We start from the raw sequence: 19681 nt of genomic DNA on the forward strand, positions 1-19681 counted from the left end.
CTAAGGATTCTGCATATTAGAAATGGATATAAGAAAAGAAAATGAGCCAACAGTACTCTTGTTACTTCTTATATTGGAATTCTCCTCTGTGACTAATTTAGAAATTATTTTACCTTTTCTCTTTAATGTGCTGAGACTTCATGAACTTCTGCCTCCAGCCTTCGTTAAGAGCCATTCCTTTCATATTAATGACACATGAGGTCATCAGATTCCTGAACTGAAGAGGCAAGGTGCTGGAATGCCACAGCGTCCACCTCTGAGCCTGCAGATACGAAGAGCACATTTGCCACGAGGCCAAATGGCACGGTGGCAAAGAGGAGTCTGCAGAGTTTGCAGATGCAAGTCAGATAAAGAGAACGTGCAAGCTTTCCCAGCCTGCGTGGCTCAACCTTCCTGACAAAAGAATGCTTCGTGTCATCCCATTAGTCCCTTCAAATATTCTGTCATTTGAGTGGGTAGGGGTTAAATATGCACACCAAATTAAAGAAAGGCATTTGTTAATGAGGGCTGATAGATAGAGGTGTGGATTTGATCCACTGATAAGGTTTTGTAGAGGTGACCTGCTCTGCTGCTAGATCATTTCTCTGTGTAGGACATGTTGGTCATGTCCTGTGCTGAGCCAACACAAGGGTGTGTACTACCAATATCTAGACACAGACCTCTGGAGCATATGCCTGACACACTGCCAGTATTGTTTAAAATTCATTATGTATGAGTCTAGGCAGAATTGGTGTAACCATCTCTCTGGTCAACCCTTTTTGAAAAATACGTGTTCTTAGAACTTTCTTGCATTAAAAAAAGAAGTTCTTAATTTATAAAGTGCCTAGTGCTGGTGATAACACCAAAATTCAGAAATCATGGACTCAGTACATTTTCCTCCACGTTATGTCCCCCCCTCATATCAAAAGGTTGCAAATCACGAAATTTTAGGTTATAAGAATTGATTTTTAGTTCCTTTAATCAGCAGTTTCTGGCCTTCAGGTTGTTCACCAGTGTCTTCATAACAATGGCAGTTTTAATTGTCCTTTAAAACAAGCTGTACCACAACCTCTTGAATCCATGATGTCTGGTTTCCTACAAATCTGTGTTTCATGACTGAATTCTCTGTTTTAAGATGCATGTTCAAAGTGAAGTTTTTCCCATGATTGTGCCTTTCTAAATATTTTCCTCTTGTCAGATTCCCTGCTATCTAGTAACGATCGAGATTAGATCCAGTCTCTCCCACTGTGAAAGGACTAATAGGTTCTCTAGCAGCATCCACCTGACAAATATTGTTTGCCCTCAGAAGAGCTGCCAAGGACAGAAACCCTGGACCACAGTGTAGCCTCATTTGTTCAACTTGTCTTTCAGGTGGCAAAAAGTTCATCTGCATGATTAAAAAGTCAAGAGCTTTAAAACCGGTGCAACAGAAATTTCCCTTACAGATGAAAGCAAGTCTTGTGAAAGGAAGGTTATATTTTCAAATTTGATATGAACCATGCTATATTTATGTCTCTTGAGCCCTACTTTAAATATTATTTCACAAGCTACTGCATCAAGAAGGGCACACTTAAATGCAGCTGATGTGTTTGAGTGAGATAAGGTTTGCAGGATTTTCAATCTTTTTAATCTCATCAGGTGTTTCCTCTATTTAGGATTTGAAGTTTCTTATACCATAGCCAGTTTAGCCCACAAGGCATCGTTCCCAAAGCATTCCCAATAGAATGATAAAGGCGGTTCTTCCTCTGTACACACAGATTACAATCTTTTCACAGTACATCATTATCCATCTGAATCCAAGGAAAAACTGTCATATAAAGTAGCACTCCATTCATTGAACCAGTATGGGGAGAGCCCTTTACCAAAGGGTCATTGTGGGTCCGGCCTTGCTCTGGTGCTGTATGATAAGGACCAGAGTAAATTAAATCTCCTGTGACTCAGCTACAGTCAGAGGAAAATTTCTTGCCTAGTTGCTACTACAGCATATGGATTTGTCTCTGAGTACACAGATGTGCAGTTAAGTATGCAGAGAGTCCCACTGAGGGGAATGAGCCTGGTATTTTGCAACAGGCTGTTGTGGCTGTTTCAGGGGTACCTGAAGCCTCCAGAAGGAAAAGGAATTAGCTGGGTACAGTGGAAATTCCTGCAAATGGGTCAAAGAGTAGTGCTGTTAAAAGCCAGAAAGCAGGTGCACACAATGTCCTTTTTGAGTGGACAAACGGTGTCAATAGGCAGTCAAACCAGAGCAGCTCCACTGCTCATTAATTCTGTCTCTCGTTCCACCATTTCCTGTTCATTAACTCCCTCCTGCATTTCCCCTCTCTGCCGGAGCACATTACTCAGACTCAATCATTGTCTCCAAAAGGGAAGGGTGTTGAAAGAAAAGGCCAGAGCAAGGCCCTGCATTCCCCACCTCTCCCAAACTAGCTTTTCTGCTAGAAAGAAACCAATCAAGCATTTTACACTTCCTTGGAAAGATAAGTGTAATTCAGGCTTAAGGAAGGTATGTGCCCTCCAGGTAGGATTTACCTTTGTGCTGCTTATTCTGTCAAGAAAACTTGTTTTGTTCTGAAAGGACTGTCTTACCCACCTCTAAATCTCACCCGTGCTCTAAATCCTTCAGGAAGAAATAAACACAAGAGTCTGGCTTTGTTTTAACTGGCTTTTCTAAGGAGGGCAATTTGTTTCTTCTCGCCTTTTTGTAAGTTTTGATATATTTTAAGTGGGACTGCTGTGCTTGTCTGAGTGTAGTGGCAGCTTGATGAACTCTATGGACCCGCACACAGATAAATTGTATATTTGTTATCTGAGAATGGCAGCAAATACCTCCTGTTGATAGGTATGCATTGGCTTACCATGGCCCTTGTTTTTCAGTGCTGGACCAGAGGAGTGTCGTCTCTGGTCCCAGGCCCTGTCCAGTAGGAGAACCTTCTCCTACACCACTCCTCAGAAGAGAGTCAAGTATAGCGAGTCTCTGCAGAGATACCAAAGCTCTGTGCAGGGGCAGAAGGGTCTGTGGGCTGGAGAGCTCACATGCTTTGGCCACACAGCACTGTGTCTTCTGGGGTGATACGGAGCTGCCAGAGAATACGGTCTGCAGCATATTGTATTGACAGGCACCAGCAGTGGCAATGTTTTGTTAATTATTTCATCTCACTTATCCCAGTCAGTGAGTACTGGACTTTTGCTACTGAGTGTTGCAGTGGGGATACTGCAACATACATATATCAAACCAGGAGTCCCGTGGAAAGGAAATATATATGGACAGACAGATTCTTGATGGTTTCAGAGATGTTTATTTCTCCAGCCGCATGGCCGGAGCTCTGCCGAGGAACTGTTCCAGTCACGGGACCAAGGGTCCTTCTGCCCGCGCAGGGAACACAAACCAACCAATGGGAACGAGGCTGAGCAGGGGCAGGGAAGCCCCGTGTCTGTGCCCTCAGGGCCCCTCTCCCAGGGCTCCATGGCAGGGGAGGGACCCCAACACCTCACCCGTTTTATTTTAATAAAAGGAGAATGAAAACAACTGGATAAACATAACAAGAACAGTTTCAAAACAAAACAAGCCCCCCTCCTGAGTCTTTAAATGTCCAAACAGATTCTGTGGAACATCTTAGAGCTGACAGAAGGGAGACAGAACTCTGAGCATGCTTTGTGGGGAAACTGAGGCAGGAGAGGGTTTAACTTCTTCCCTCCCCCTTTTCATCCCCCACTCGGCATTGGAAAGGGATTTTTGGGGAAACAATTGGCAAAAGCATGGTTTTGTGAGGGAAACCATGGATGAAAAAACGCATTGGGAATACACTGGGGGTAACAGGACATAGGGTAAAAGGGAAAGGTGGGATTAGGAACTGAGTGCCACTGCAAGGGCTGGAACTGTGGAACCATAGTCAGACTCCCAGTTCAAGCCAGCTCTGGTGTGTCCCTGAGGGATGCAAGTGTGAAGCCAGTCTGATGAACCACACAGCCCAGAGTTCTGCCCACATGTTCTTAGGCTGACATGTCAGGCTTGGACCTTTCACGCAGAAATGCTGTCCATGGTTTGGGATGGTTTGATACAGTTCTGCCACAAGGCACTGATTCAAAATAAGCTCTCCATTAACAGCCCCTGTGACGTGTGCCTGTAGCTGTAAACACCTTGGTGTAGTTGCATGACCCTTTCATGTCAGCTTAGCAGGAATGCCCTCAAAGCCAGGCAGAAGTGATACAAGCAGCAAGGAGAAAACGGACGCTTTTCACACATTCAAGCAGTTTCTTAGGTTAAGCAGTGTTCCCAAATCTTTCTTGGCGGTTCACTTTCAGCTTTATTCCAGGTGGCTCCTGCCTGCCCAGTTCCTCACATTTGAGTAGCTGTGGGGTGAGCACTGTGGTGAGGAGCACCCCCAGCATTTTCATTCAGTGCTCACTTGCAAAACATACGGGGATGGATGGGGGTGAAGAACAAAACCAAAAAAGCCGACATGCATTATTTAGGACAAACAGACTTGATTATGGATCCTGAAGGTGCTATAAAACTGATGGATTACAGGTTCAGCATTTCTGGGATTTGAGCTGTCTGGCTTCCACTGTGCTTTCATTGTATCAGCTCCCCCCTCTTTCCTTGCTTTTTGCTGGAAGCCTTGCACTGGAGCGCAAGTGAAGTGAAGCAGGCCCTAACTAGACCAAACAGCTGCCTTTTGTTGCTACTGTGGAAACAGCTGTAAGGGGTAATATAATCACTCTTCTGTGGCCAGTCAGCTGCATATCGTAAGTACCTTTCTCAGATTCAGGGGACCTGGAGGCAGCTCCTGTGGTGATGTAAATGCTAATTGGGCCCACAACAGGCTATTTTGTGCCCCATTTGACATGCTAAGCACTTGTTCTGTCCCATGAGCATAAAGTTGACTGAACAGATATTCTTTGCCACCTTTATTACAATCAGACTCGTGTCATTCATGTGCAGGAGAGGTCTTTGCACTGGTTCCTGTTAAGTGGAAGGAATGGTTTCTGCACTTTTTGGTATGTTTCTCATCTTTCGTTCAATAAAACTTTTCTGCGTTATCAGTCAGTTCAGACTTGGAGTGCTCACATTTCGGGTGCTGGATTTTTTTTTCCGTTTTTACAAATAAGCAAGTTCTGATTGGGTGTTGGGGGTTTTTATAAAAATCAAACTCACCTGGACTCACACCAGTTTTGTGTTTTTCTGTCTGAGATGATTGATTTAAAAGCAGGTTTGATGGAAAAATATAGAATAAGTCATAGGAGAAATCATAGGAAGAAAAATTTAAGAGTTTATCATCGCAAGTCCTAGATTTTAATGGGCAGGGCACTATTTGAATGTACTTGTAGTGAGGCTGGGGGTTGTTGTTCTTAGAAACGTGTCACAATGACCGCCACTGACCACTGCCCAGGCTAACCCCTGCGGTGTGCGACAGGCATGGGGAGCAGCTGGAGGCTCTCGGCTTTAAAGCTGCTCCTCAGGAGTTCAGCTCTGCCCAGGGGAGCTGAAGCTCCAGGCACAGTGGCTGTCAGCAGTCCCGACGAGGGAGAGGATAAAAAGCAGCAAGGAGGCTTGCCACACAGGATAATCCAAGTTTATTGGAGGGAACCCCCAGGAGACAAGCCCCAAACAGCTCCAGGGAACCTCTTATAAAGGGAGGTGTTACAATGGGGATGGCTTAACTGGGGACCAATAGAAATCTCTAAGGGAGGGATATGGACGAGGATAGACATTTCCTTGGGCCAATAGCCCCAAGGGGAGGAGGGAAAGGGATCACATGCCCCAATGGGGCATCGAGGTTTAGGGGATTGCCAAAGGGGGCGGTATCTAGAGGGGTAGGGTCTCGGGGGATTGATGGGGACCATATTAGGTTAAACTGGGAGGTTTCAGATGATGGACACTGGACCTTCGGGAACAACAGGAGGGGTTTGGGTGATTGATAGGGAAAGAACTAGAACAAGGGGAGGAGAACAACCATGTAGGGAGCACCGGGGGAGCGGCTTGGGTCTGGGGCAAACCAACTGGGAATAGGAGTGGGGAAGGTAGGGATGAACCATTGGGGTACAGAAAACTTATATAAAAATACAATAAAGGTATCGCATCACCACAGAAACAAACACAGGAGTGTGTAAATACTGAAAACAGCTGAGCAGCAGAATTTAGAAAGTGCTCTGGGAACAGTGTGCCTGAGCTCTAGATGCTGATTTTAATGTGTCCTTGGTCACAACAGTTAGCTTATTTGAACTTCAGTTTTCTCCTGTCAAGTCAACTCACTACGCTATTAAAGTACTTTAAAGCCTCACCTCGGACAGGGTTGTAGCTAGTCAGAAACTGGATATACTGAGTCTCCAAATATCCTTTGCAGCTCTTATGAGATAGCATTTGTTCTGCTGAGGTGCAGTATTACAGTATTTCCCTGGCCAAATACTGTGTTGCATGTAGTCAGTCTGTGTCAGAACATTGAACAAGAGATCACAGAAGGCGAGTGTTCATTGGTTTGGCACAGGAGAGCATGTAACATGCCAGCTGCAAGTATGGGTACAGTAGGAGGTGGATTGGATTGAGGAGATCCATTATTGATCAGATATGGGAGGAGTGGCATTAAGTATCTGCTCAGAAAAAAAAAAAACAGGGAATAAATGTGGAAAATGTGAAAAACGAGGTTCACTCTCTTGTTAGAATTTAAAGAGTTTAATACAAAGACAATAAGAGACAAAAAATAAATCAAAGGGATAACGGCCGGGTGCCTTGGCACTCTGCCAAAAGCATGCCTGATGCTCGAGGTGAGTCCTTTTTATACCATTTTTACTGTCTGTTCTCTATTCATATTAAAACTTTTCCAGGAATTGATCTGCATGGCCACTCCTTGGGTCCGCCTTTTTAGAGCATGCGTAGTCTTCGGCCTTGTGGTTTTATTTCTTTTGATTCTTGGGGTTGGGCCCGCTAGGTATGAGTTGATGGTGGGGTGGATCTCTTAATTCTCCAGACAGTCAGGGCTGATTGCAGCTTTGGGCCTCTTTGCCCCCCGGGCAGAGCGGTGATAGCTGCTCTCGGACCCTCCCGGCCGCCCGTTCTCCGGGCGGAGTAGCCTTTGGGCCCTTTTGTTCTCTGGACAAAGTGTTGATTAGCAGCTCCTTGGGCCTCATCCTCTGCTCGCTTGGAGGTTATCTTACTTGCTCACACTTGCTAACATTCTTGCTAAAACGAGAGAAAACTACATCCACACAGCAAAAAGCATTTCTAACATTATATAATATCTACTTTAATACTTTGCGAGAAGCCAATACTATAATATATGTTTATAACAGAAAACTAATTTAGAAACAAACAAACAAGCCCCAGTTGCTACCTGTGTAAGTTTCTATGCTGGAAGTCTTGAGTTACACTTCATTTACTCTGCATTTTATTTCACAGGTTCAGGTTCAGCGGTCGTATTCTTGGCCTTGCTCTCATTCATCAGTACCTTCTTGATGCTTTCTTCACAAGGCCGTTCTACAAAGCACTACTAAGGCTGTGAGTATAACCATGCAACTGTGCAGAAACTGTGATCCCACAGTGAGTCCTGCAGAGACACAGGCCCTCAGGGAGTTGCTTTGAGTACATTGACCTTCAAGTTCTTTCTGCTGTTGGTTAGTTTGTCTGCGATAGAAAATGAACACATTTTAATTTTTCTTTGCTTTCTCCAAGAATTTACCATTCATAAATACTATGTTGACAAAAATATGTAAGTATGACATTTAGAAACACACATTAGAAAGTACTGACACACAATTCAAGAGTTTGCTACTGATGAAGAGTTATGAAGATTCAACCTAGTGGAAGACTGAAAAACATCTTTGATGGAATGAAAAATAGTAACAAAAGAAGGGGGGAGGTTATATCAAGCAAAAAGTACATAATTTGTCATGCCTCACTGGTGGAGTAGGTTTTCATTCTAAAACACAACTTGGGTTAATTAATAATGTTAATGTAGATATAACCAATGAATGGTTTTTTTGGTCTTCTCCTGTCTTTTATTTTAGTAAGCGTAAGCTACCAATAATGCATTACTTTCAGTTTGACGTTTATAACAGTAATTTGGATTGACAATCAGTCTCTTTTTAATTAATAGACTGAAGTAAGACAAGGTACATAAAATTTGCAACAATAAAAAAAGCCGTTAGTATTAACTCAAGACTGCAATTAAATGCTAAAGAGCAGAATAAAGCTTAGCTGAAATAGTTTATCAATTAAGATGATTCCAAATAAGCAAAGATACCTGTCTTAACAGTCCTTTAAATTCTTTATCATGTTAGTTTTTTTAAACTATGATTATTGCTGGGGCACAAACACTTATATCTCTATTGTACCTGACCTAGTCTGAAAATAGGCTGAAACCTAGGATTCTCCCTGCATCCTTATTGCCCCTTTAGGGAATTTGAAACCAGGTTGCTCATAATATTCACTTGTCCTTTCAGCAGACAAGAATGGCTCCTTATTAGCAGAAATTTAGGCTGCCTGGTCTGCCAGTCCTGTCTCAGTCCTGTGTGCTCACCTGGCAGATGATAGGTAATGGAAGCAGCCAGGCACAGCATGGTGGGGTTGAAGGGGCACATGTGCTGTGACGTGCAGGGCATCCAGAAAATCCACGTAAAATCAAGTCCCAGGGGTGTCTTCTGACTGCAAATAATGCAGGCAGCCAACAGATTTGGCCTTGAGCCCAGCTATGCAAAGCAAACAGTTACAGAGCCGCTTCAAGAGGGTCTGTGAAACAGGCTTTGATGTTAGCAAAACTAAATGAACTTCAGTTTTATGATGGATCTTCAGTAAATTTGTTCACATGCTTAGTAGGAAATCATCCTGCCAGTAGTCACAGGGTCATACCTTTTTTCTTGTCTCACAATCAGGCCATGTGATTTAAGCGACTTAGAGTACCTGGATGAAGAGTTCCATCAGAGCTTGCAGTGGATGAAGGATAATAATATCACAGATATCCTGGATCTAACCTTCACAGTGAATGAGGAGGTGTTTGGACAGGTGAGCACAGCTATGCAAAACATCTGAAAAGCAAATTTGAAGCTGACAAAGTTGAGCATGATGAACATCTTTCTGTCAGAACAGATCCTTTAGCCTTTCAATAACATCTTCTTCTCCTACCTTCTGTTTCTTTCAAGCCACCTGTTCCAAGGCAGATGTTTATTCTTAAGGTGTATAATATACAATACCAGCCCCCCTAGAGGCCTATTGAGCCACACACTGATGAGCATGAGGAATTCTCTGGAGTGCAGCTCTTCTCTCCAGGGTGTAGTTCACACAGATGTGGCATTTGGGAAATGCAAGCAATGTAACTTAAAGCTGATGTGACTGAAAGGATGGGTTAGGAGGGATAAAAAACATTCAACAGGTGGTGTAGGACTTGGCAACCCTCACCATTATTTTGTCTAATATCTCCCTGTTAGTTTCTATGTCTCTTACTTACCTTGCCCCTACTTAACAACTTGATATATACATCCATTTATTGTGCTTTCTACAGCTCAGCTCTGCCTTAGTCAGACAATTCTCTGTAACCTGGCTGATCTGGGTCACTATAGCCTTAAGTAGAGCACAACACTGGCTTAAGTGCAGTCTGGAAACCAGAATAAGTGTCTCCTGTGGGATTCTTTGGGTTGAACTGAAGCCCTGGTGCTCTTTGCTGTTGCAAATCATTCTGGATTATAACTGTCTCTGGAAAGCCCTGGAGGGATTCAAAGCAATATTCAGACCATGATTAAGGATCTCCAAGGAGATACTGAAAATTAGAGAGGCTGAAGAACCAAGCTCACCAAACACTACAGGGGATGGAGATAACTTGTAAGGAACAGACACACAATGTCAAAGGGAGCAGAGAGATCAGGTGGAATATACAGAGAATGGCTCTCAGCACTTGACAATGAAGTTTCCAGGAGGGGTTTGCACAAACCTGGGGTAGTTCTGTGAACTAGGGAAAAGTTAGACTAGTTTCTGAGGGGAGGAATTCCAGCCCTGTGAGTTAAAGGGTTGCTCAGCTATGAGCTTGAAAGTAACAGAAACCAAGCAAGGCTTCAGGGGGTATATTAAAACTGAATTTAGCCTGCATATATCAAAAGGTTACAAAGGATAAGCAGAGTTAAGGGTAGATGAAAAGGATGAGGCAGAAGAATTGAAGTGGGAAACCCCTGTAGGAACCATAACACTGTTTTTCCACAGACTCAAATGCAGGAGTTTTTCATGGACTTGGAACTGAGAGCTTGCATGACATTGAATTGACAGTACAGTAGTTTCCCTGGAAGGTATGGCTACATAAAAATAATACACAAAGGCAGGCAGAAACATACAGACATATTCACAAAGGCAGATGAGAAAAATTTGTATTTACAAGGGAAGACTACAAAGTTGAACAAGAGCTGAGTTGCTCTGATGCATCTGAGAGTTACATTTGGCACGCTAGTTATTTGTTATACTCTCCTCAAAGGAAAAACAGTTACATAGGAGTCTGTTGTGGAAGATAAGAGTTGGCTCCAAAGAGAATAGAAAAAAATCACAATCTGTTGTAGATACTTTTGTATGAAAGCAAAAGAACACTAAAAGCCAGATTTTGAGGCTGTTGTCTAGTACATTATTTCCTATGTACTGGACACTAACCTTGCTAGAGCTAATGATGGAGGGAAAAGTTGCTTCTCACTGTGAATTACAACCGTCAGAATCCAAGAGTCCTAAGTGAAAGTAAGATTTCCCTCCTGAAATTTGCTAAGTGCTGAGAGCAAAATAACAAAGAAATTGCTGTCACATTTTATGCTCACAAATGGATTCTGGTTGGAAATTCTTCCATGCCAGGAGTATCTGACCACTTAAATACCATCTGAGCATTGCTTTGCTTGGTGCACATGCAAGTGTAGATCACAGTGCGAGCTCTGCTAATATTTGGGAAGCTGGATTTCAGGGGCTGGGTAAAGGAAACAAGAAATATACTGACTCCTTGAGAAGCTGTATAGTAGATGGTTACAGCCCTTTTGTCCTGCTTCCACAATGACTTTATTATGGACCAGTCACTGCTGCTTTCATATTTTCTTTCTTGTTTCATCTCTGATGTGTATTGAACTTCTAAGGCTTTCAGGCCAAATCCTCTTTCTGGTACTTTCTTAATTAGAATTTACTCCAGATCAGTTCCAGCCTTCTTGCACATTGGAACCTGGAGCACTCCCATAACAGCAGTGACAAAATGTCAAATTGAGCATTACACATTTTTACTGGTGGGGACTCAATGACAACTTGAGAATTTCACTTATAAGACAGAAACCTGTCAGTTGCTCAAGACCCAAAGTACTTTCTCGTGCTTTTACCCGGTAGAAAATGTTCTTCCAGGCCTTACTCTGAGCTCTCTTTCTGGGCACAGCCTGTCTCTGAGCCCTGGCAATTGTTCCCATCAGGTAAAAGGAATGAGCTAGATTGGTTGAAATGTCTTCTTGCTACTCTGAAACCTGATTCTGAATTGTAGCTCACAGCTGCGGTTAATGCCTCTAAGATAGAGGGCCCAAAATAGGGACACATTACTATTAATTGCTAGGCTCCAATTATAGATAACTATTAGTTATCTATATTTGAATTTATATGGATAATGAGAAGTTGAAAAAATCAATAGTTTCCTAGATGTTTGTGGGAAGTCTTGAAAGAGACTTTGAACATCTAGACTTATGGTCATGCTTAAAGCTAGACAACAATTAGTCTTTGGTTTTGCAGATGTGTCTTAATGCCTTGCAGCCTGGAAGAATACAGCATGGCAGCTGGGCCAGAACCTTGCTTTCTGGACAATGCAGCATTGCTTGTATAATGGTGATGCAATGATTAATGTTTGAGAATTTAACCTGAACCAGCTAAGAATTCCTAACTCCTTCCATCCAGCTTTACCTGTTTTTGCTGTTTCTCAACAAAGCTACAGATTAGATGACTCAGTCAATATTTCTTAATTCATAATATTGCAATAGGTCCCTGAAGTAAAGTGACCTAAATACTGCCTATGCTGTGTCCTGTCTGTTGGGCTAATAAATAGATAATAATATAAATAATACTAGTAACGAATATGTATTCATACAGTTCATTTACTGTTGGTGGTGGACATTATTGCTATAGCAGCAGAAAACTGAAGAGGAGATCCAAATATTCTTCTTTTTAAATCCACTAAATTGAATGTGAAAATAATTGCGAGACAAATACAATTTTCTGTCACATGGGAGGAGGAGTATGTGCTTGCTGGGTAGGATCCAGACTGATTCCTTCAATCGCTTCTCAATCTCAAGCCTTAGTAACCCAAGCCAACTAAATTAACTATTAAAATGCAAAGAAATGCTGCAGCTCTTGCTTAAAATAAAGTTATTTACAGTACAAACTCTTCTCAGGTTTAGATGGCTGATACAAAACTCTGAATCCCTCAGTGACTATTTGTTACCTGTGCAAGGTAGCTGTACGGGTCTTGTTTTAGGTAGTGTATTTGGAGTATTCATTTTATGATACTTTCTTTAGCTGTTGGCATTTCCGAGTAAACACTTTTACTAGCGGTTGGGGAAGGGTAACACTTGTTGATTAAGAGACAAGTAGATATCCCTTCCAGTTGGCAGTTCCCAAAAAGCAGTCTGCCTATTCCAATGCTGTGATTGTCTCTCCATCCTGTTGTTTCCTGTACTATTGCTTGGATAATCTCGTGTTTGAAACACAACATGATCCATACGTTGCTACACCACTGTTTATCTTTGTTCTGTAGGTGACTGAAAGAGAGTTGAAATCTGGAGGGGCAAATACAGCAGTGACAGAAAAGAACAAAAAAGAGTACATTGAGAGAATGGTTAAGTGGCGAGTGGAAAGAGGAGTGGTTCAGCAAACAGAGGCCCTGGTCCGTGGCTTCTACGAAGTGAGTAACAAAGTGATGCTTCCACAGTCATCCCTTCCTCATGTGAATGAGAGTAGCACCCTGGCTAAACTGTACTTCCTTGGTACCCTAGAGAATAGCTAAATACACACAAACAGCAAGGAATTGGAGTTCTTGGATCTCTAGAGACAGAGACCTTGCATATGTCATGTTTAGGACTAAAGGAGAAAGGAAAGAAATGTGTCTTCTGAATATGACAAAGCATTACTTATGATCAAGAGTTAAGAAGGACACTGCTTTCCATTCACACAGTAAGAGAAGTAGGCATTTGCAAATTTTGTTCTACCATGTTGTGGTTTTGGGTTAGGGTTAGGGGCCCCTGGGAAAGGAAGATTGTGAAGAATTGTACACTTTGATGAGAAGCTGATGAAACACATTGTATCTTCAGGGATTCGTTCCAGTAAAGTCAGTGTTTGGGTGCAGTCCAAGCTGTTATCTTGCTGGTGGTATTCCTGGATGCTGCTCCACTGTTTTCCCTGGATTTTGCAATTTGCCTTTGCTGAAGACCTGGATCTGAGAACATCTTTCTGGCAGAGCTGCTACAAGGACTGGTTGAAAACCTGTGGCTTTGCTGACCAACCCACATAGTCACCTATTCTTGCCCTTCCCTAATCATACACAAACATGTGAATGCAAACATTCAGACTTTGTTAGGATAAAGAGCTGGGCACCAGCACCATAGGTTTATGACTTCGCTTCATTTCCAGTCTGAACTGTGCTTACGTTTTTGTTCCAGGTTGTAGACTCCAGGCTTGTCTCTGTTTTTGATGCCAGAGAACTGGAGCTAGTTATAGCTGGCACTGCAGAGATAGATCTCAATGACTGGCGGAACAACACAGAATATCGTGGAGGTAAACTGCCTGCTCATGTTTACTACTATCTTGACCTGTTGCAGTCTAAAACATGGAAGTCTTGCTCCATCTTTTCCTTCTGTCATTCCTAAGGGAAATGCCCTCTTTTGTCCAGGAAGTTATTGTGAAGAATAACTCCTGAAATAGAAAAAAGTAAGATCTCAGGTTTGGATCAGCGGGTGTTCTGGTGTTATACTACTGAAATTGCTTCTGCTATTTCTATCTGGATCTTATCTATTCAATTCCTGCAGACTTAGCAGGAGCTTTTACTATTAAGGACTGAAAAGGATTTGCAGAATTAGATCTAAAAGTTACAAGTCATCTAAGATGACTGTGACTGAATTCTTGGCCTCACAGAAAGTAGTTCCACAAGTCCTCCTGGCTTCAGTAGGCAGCTGAAATGAGGAGCTGAATTTCACAGTTGCCAATTACATTTCAACAACTCACATATCTTGCTTAACTGTCCCCTCAGCCTAAACTATGTCAAGTTGGATTTTTTTCCTTCTCTACTGCTTGGCCTGGTTTTGCTTTAAACAATGATTTATCCAGGCTGTCTTGGATGATGGAAAAATGTGAAATCCACCAGTTCTGCACCACAAGTGGAAAGTCCCTGAGATTCACATATCCTCCCCTGAAGTACAAGGTTTCAGTCTTTGCTGATCACTGCCCAGCCTTTGGGTTACCTTGAAATACGCAGGTTACCACAAGCACAGCTGGTCTCCAAAGTTATTCTCCTACATTTTTCTATTTAACTTTTGAAACAGATTCAGCCTGGTATATGCTGGCTTTCACTAGCACAAACCAAGGCACAGAGTCCCTCACGGGGGAAGTTTGCCAGGGAAGGGCTTGTGGCAGCAAACCCTTCTCCGTATATTGAACACTATTGCAATCCAAAAGAGAATTTACTTGGGAACCAGTGTTAAGTTGTTAAGACTCACTCTGTGTGGCGTATTGCAGTTGGTCTTTAATATCTCATGCATGTAACCCCAGTTCTTGCCAAGAGATTAGTGAGACCTGAGTGTACCTCAAGTATATATTTGAGTTTCAGGTTCTGAAATGAGTTAGTGATATTATAGTATCCATAGCCAGGACAAAATGGAAGCTGGGACCTACTGCTCATGAAGAACAAGATACATTGGTAGGCCAGGATCTTTCCAGTAGGAGATCAACTGCCCCATGCTAATGGGAGCATATTTCAGTGTTGCACTTCCCAGTTAGGAGGGAGTGATTTTAATTTTTCTTGCTTGGTGTAGGTTACCATGATGGACACATAGTGATACGGTGGTTCTGGGCAGCTGTGGAGAGGTTTAACAATGAGCAGAGGCTGCGGTTGTTACAGTTCGTCACAGGAACATCGAGTGTGCCATACGAGGGTTTTGCTGCTCTCCGAGGGAGCAACGGCCTGCGGCGCTTCTGTATAGAGAAATGGGGGAAAATAACCTCCCTCCCAAGGTATGTCCCAACCAGGACTTTGTACCAGAATTGCTGTGAGAAACATAGGCCTGGTACTTTGTTGCATCTCCCTGCCAGTTAATGAATACAGTAAGGACACCTAAAAAAACAACAACAAAGAAACAATTATCAGTTTGTTGCTCTGTAATTACATTCAGAGGAAAGTGTTTTATTTTGTTGTCTTTTTGATTTGCAGGCTCAGTTTAAACTTCCTGGAATCCTTGGAAATGGTTAAGATAAAGGTTTCCGTGGGTTCAAACCTAGTTCTCTTATTTCGCTTCTAGAACAGATTCAGCCCAACAGGGGCCTGTCAACTGATTCTGTTCTCTTTACTTCCAAAGTGCTAATAAAAATACTTATGAATTTACAGAGACATGAAAGCCAAAATCTGCCTCTGAGTTTTGTCTAGAGACCTGAGTGTACTCCCTTCATTTAGTCTGATGGTTCCCCTTTTTTGTAATGAAGAAGCTTAGTGACAGGACTTCTGACCACATGGTGATAATATCCAATTTGTTGCATCTAGTTCAGTTAGCCAGCTAGGAGCAAATGAGCTATAATGTCATACAGAATCAACAGACTTGGCAGTGCTTCCCAGAGGAGTCATCTTCCTTTTCAGAACAAGGGGACAGGGGCACAAAGGAGTGGACTTGTCTCAGGCCACCCAGGAGAGCCATGGCACAGCCAATGATGGATTCGGCTTTGAGTTCTGTTTTACTGCTTTATGGGTGACCAGCACTCATCCTTCCTTACTGAAGTGAGTCACCTTTTCTTGAATGTCCTTACAGTTGCCTGAGGCTCTGCCCCATTGGGATTACAGAGCATTTCAGTGCCTCTGAGATACTTTTGCCACAGTGGCCCTTTTATATCACGTGTGCCCTCCAAAGGATGCTTTCTTCCTGCTCTTATAATTTGCTTTCAGCTACACTCCAAAGGAGGCCACTTTTATGGCACAGAGCAAAAATTTCATCTCATAGACCTCGCAAATATAGTCAATCAATTTACAAAGGGTCTGGTCCAGTTTTCTCATTACTTGCTCTCCGTGTTGTTTGCCTAGAAACATACTATAAGACATGGACTTGAGCAAACCTCAGTCCTCTGGAGAGGGAAGGTCCAAATCTGGTCACCCTCTCAGTCCAAGTCTGCTCAAGCCCATGCTCATACAGTGGGGAGATGCAGAAACTGGACCCAGGGCACTATGTCAGAAGGTACTCAGAGCTGACATCTTATGGGGACTCCCTCTAAAGTCAGGAAATGGGAGTAAGTGTTTTTAAGGAACAGTTCATCTCACCTGAACATAGACTTCTGAAATAGCTCAGCTGAGTCACAGCTGGTACATTTTGATTTATGTCCATCTACCATAAAGACTCTACAGAGATTATATGGAGAGCCAGAGCCTACATGAAGCTAGATGTGGGCACTGAGATTTAAAACCAGATGAAAACATGTAAGGTCAGTGAGATGACTCATGCCCTCCAAGCTTCAGCCAGCAATGTGGTAAGAAAGCCTGAGAGCAGCAGTTTGCTATTTGTAGTCCAGATCCTCCTTTTACAGTATATATATATATATCTATCTAGTCAGGTTCTATGTAAGGGTTTCAGAACTTACTGAGGACCTTCCTGCCTGTAGACAGTCAGCAACCGGCAGTCACAGACTGCAGCATTTCTGTAGAGCTCTCTTTGCACTCCTTCTGGGGTGGAAAGGGGTGAGAGGGGAGGGTGGACCTTGGTGCATGCACAGAAAATGCCCTGGGCTGACCCATCAAGTTCTGAAAAGGTAATTGGCCCCTTTCTGCTCTGCTTAACTTTCTTTGTGAACCTAGGCATTACTTCTGACCCAGATTCAGTTAGCCCCGAGATATTCACATTAAGGATTTTATGTTTGTCTGCTGATCTCTGAATGAGTTGCTCTCCCTGAAAGAGGCCTCCTTTCCAGGTGAAAGTTGGTAGCACTTTTTAGAAGTCTTAGAGCTCTGCATTCATTTTAGCCAGGGGAAAAAGGAACAACACTTGCTCATGGGGAATAAACACAGCTTGATCGCCATGAATTATTGCCTGCATTTTTATAAAATTATGGGGTGCTGCCAAGTATACACAGTGCTAAGAAATGCGTAAAACACACAGGCTAAACCTGGAGGTTCCCTAAATCCTTAGTTTAGCAACTAAATGAGTATTATTTAAACCTTGTTTTTTAAATACCTGATTATGGTTTGCCCATGTTTATTTATATTTATTTACATACTTAATACTTACAGGCTAAAAAAAAGTCGTATGTCATATCCTGTGAGCCTGTTAGTCCTGTGACATGAGTGTAACTAACTTAGCTGTTTACAATAAACCACAACAAATTCCCTCTTCTCTCTAACTGCTGTACAAAGTGTTGAGAACTTTTAGCTCTATAAGAAGAGTCCATGACTCTTTCTCTATCCCTTACTTCTGCTCCAGATGGCTGAAGTCGTTAGGCAAATCTCCCTTACATCTTGTCCTTGCAATGGAGCCTGCAACTACCATTTGCTTATAGTGAGCAAAACCACCTAAACTAGATAGTTCAGTTCTGTTTGCACTTGCAGCAGCAACATGGTATGCCCAGAAAAAAGGCATGATATAAATTTCTAAAATGAAACACTTTTCAAAGAATGACCACTGATACATGACACTTAAAGTGCTTCTTGAAAGCACTGAAGATAAGGAAGATTTTTTCAGGAAGGTTAACTATCCAGTAACTTCATTCTAAATTGGTGAATTTGTTTGTTAGTACCAGTTCCCTGCATGAACAGGGTAATTGTGCTGTAATATGTTCATCTAAGACAAAGAAGAGTAAGATTACACCAGTACTTTATTTCTGGAGTGTGCACATGTGCCAGATACATTACTCCTATCTATATTTACTTTTGAGATCACATATGTTAGAAAGTTGAGGCACCATACAGCTCAGAGATGCTGCTCTAATCCCAGCTCTTCAGATGACGACCCTAAAGCAGGTTCCAAAGAGACTGCCAGCTTTGCAGACCTGTCAGTGTAAAACTGCATCATGGGTTCTTCCAAACTGGTGTAGCTTGTCATATAAAATAGCAGGTTCAATCACTTGTTCATCAAGGTTGAGTTTTACTCTTCCTATGTAATATGCAAAGCTTTGCCCCAAAATGAAGGCATTACACATTTAACTGGTTGCCTGAGTAGAGATGGTTGGAGACTTATTGCAACTATAGCCTCTTCTGAAGCAGGAAGCCTCTCTTCACCTCTTCTGGGTCATGCAGGTCTTTAAATTGAATCAGTTTTAGTAGTAGTTCATCAAGAATGGATTCTCGTTCCCTGCCAAACACTAATGAAAAGCCACTAGTTTGAGCAGAACTCCTGGCCCAAAACAGAGCTGTGCTAAGAACTAGCAGTGCTTTCTACTATAGCTATAGGAGGCAACAGTTCAGTCTTTTTAAATCCTCAGCTGGCAAAAGTGTTTGGTGCCTACAAATGCCACTGTCCCACCTTATGGTTGTGCTCCTCACCTGGCAAAAACTCCTGCCAGCTCCAAGATTATGTCTGTTTGAGTATCAAGTAAGGACGGACCTCAGTATGCATCTCAGGGATTCAAATAATCACATTTGACGCAATGAGGTCACTTTTCCCAACAGTGCTGAGCTGCAACTACCCTTTCATCAGAAGAGCTTTTCATTCAGCAGTGTAGTGTGTGTTATGTGTTATACAGATTACCAGTGCTAGTAAATATCTGATCTTTTGTAAGAGAATTCTGTTCCTCTCTATTGGATGATTAAGTATTTAATCACCATGGAATCCCATATAATAATTTTTAAAAAGATTGTGTATGACTACAAAGAACTTTATTCTCAAAATTTCCTTCTTTCCTGATGGACTGAGTGCATGGCATTTGCTGTCTCTTACCTTTCCTTATATCCCATCCCTCTTATCCTTCCTCTTTTTTCAAATACAACAGCAACATCAGCTACAAATCTACATTCGTCTATTAAACACTTATTCCCAGACAGCATGTAAGTGTTCCTTCTTACAGGCAAAAGGAACAAAAGCTGCTGCCTGTGGGTTCTGAGATTGATAAAGAGGGGTTTGTGGGTTCATTTAATAAAAGCAAGGTGAAAAGGAGAACTGCCCACTTTCTGCCTGACAGGCATGTTTATGTTAGAATGCAAGCCTTACTTTAGTAGATAGTTTCAAGCTATAATTAAGATAGGGTGGGGTTCTGTGCCCACTCTTACTGCCTTTGGACTCTCATCTTTATGGGGAATAAAGGAAGTGAAAAAGAAAAGAAGAATGCAAAAATCTTGAAAGCTTATACTCATAATTTTTAGAAAGAATTCTTAGAAGAAAAGAAATAGCATAGCATTGTGAAGAATGAGCAAGATTAAAGGTTCGAGCCCACCAAAACTATATTAAGCAATAAAGACAGACAGCCAGGAAGAATGAAATTTTAAGTGGTCCATTTACTGCTTAACTTACTGGAGAATGAGGCCATACGAGGGTCAGAGTTGGTTTACAT

General features: G+C 42.3%; 1 protein-coding gene across 5 annotated transcripts in view; it reads left to right on the top strand.

The window, feature by feature from the left end:
• Nucleotides 1–19681, top strand: part of HECW1 (HECT, C2 and WW domain containing E3 ubiquitin protein ligase 1) — a 264963-nt gene that overhangs the window by 237378 nt on the left and 7904 nt on the right. For all 5 annotated transcript variants that reach the window (XM_048297557.1, XM_048297546.1, XM_048297548.1 and 2 more), the window contains 5 exons: nucleotides 7373–7471; nucleotides 8845–8974; nucleotides 12711–12857; nucleotides 13612–13726; nucleotides 14980–15178. In XM_048297557.1, the coding sequence (XP_048153514.1) occupies nucleotides 7373–7471; nucleotides 8845–8974; nucleotides 12711–12857; nucleotides 13612–13726; nucleotides 14980–15178 (690 nt within the window). The remainder of the gene's footprint in view (nucleotides 1–7372; nucleotides 7472–8844; nucleotides 8975–12710; nucleotides 12858–13611; nucleotides 13727–14979; nucleotides 15179–19681) is intronic.

Source organism: Corvus hawaiiensis, chromosome 1 (assembly GCF_020740725.1).
Source record: "Corvus hawaiiensis isolate bCorHaw1 chromosome 1, bCorHaw1.pri.cur, whole genome shotgun sequence".
Classification (NCBI taxonomy): Eukaryota; Metazoa; Chordata; class Aves; order Passeriformes; family Corvidae; genus Corvus; species Corvus hawaiiensis.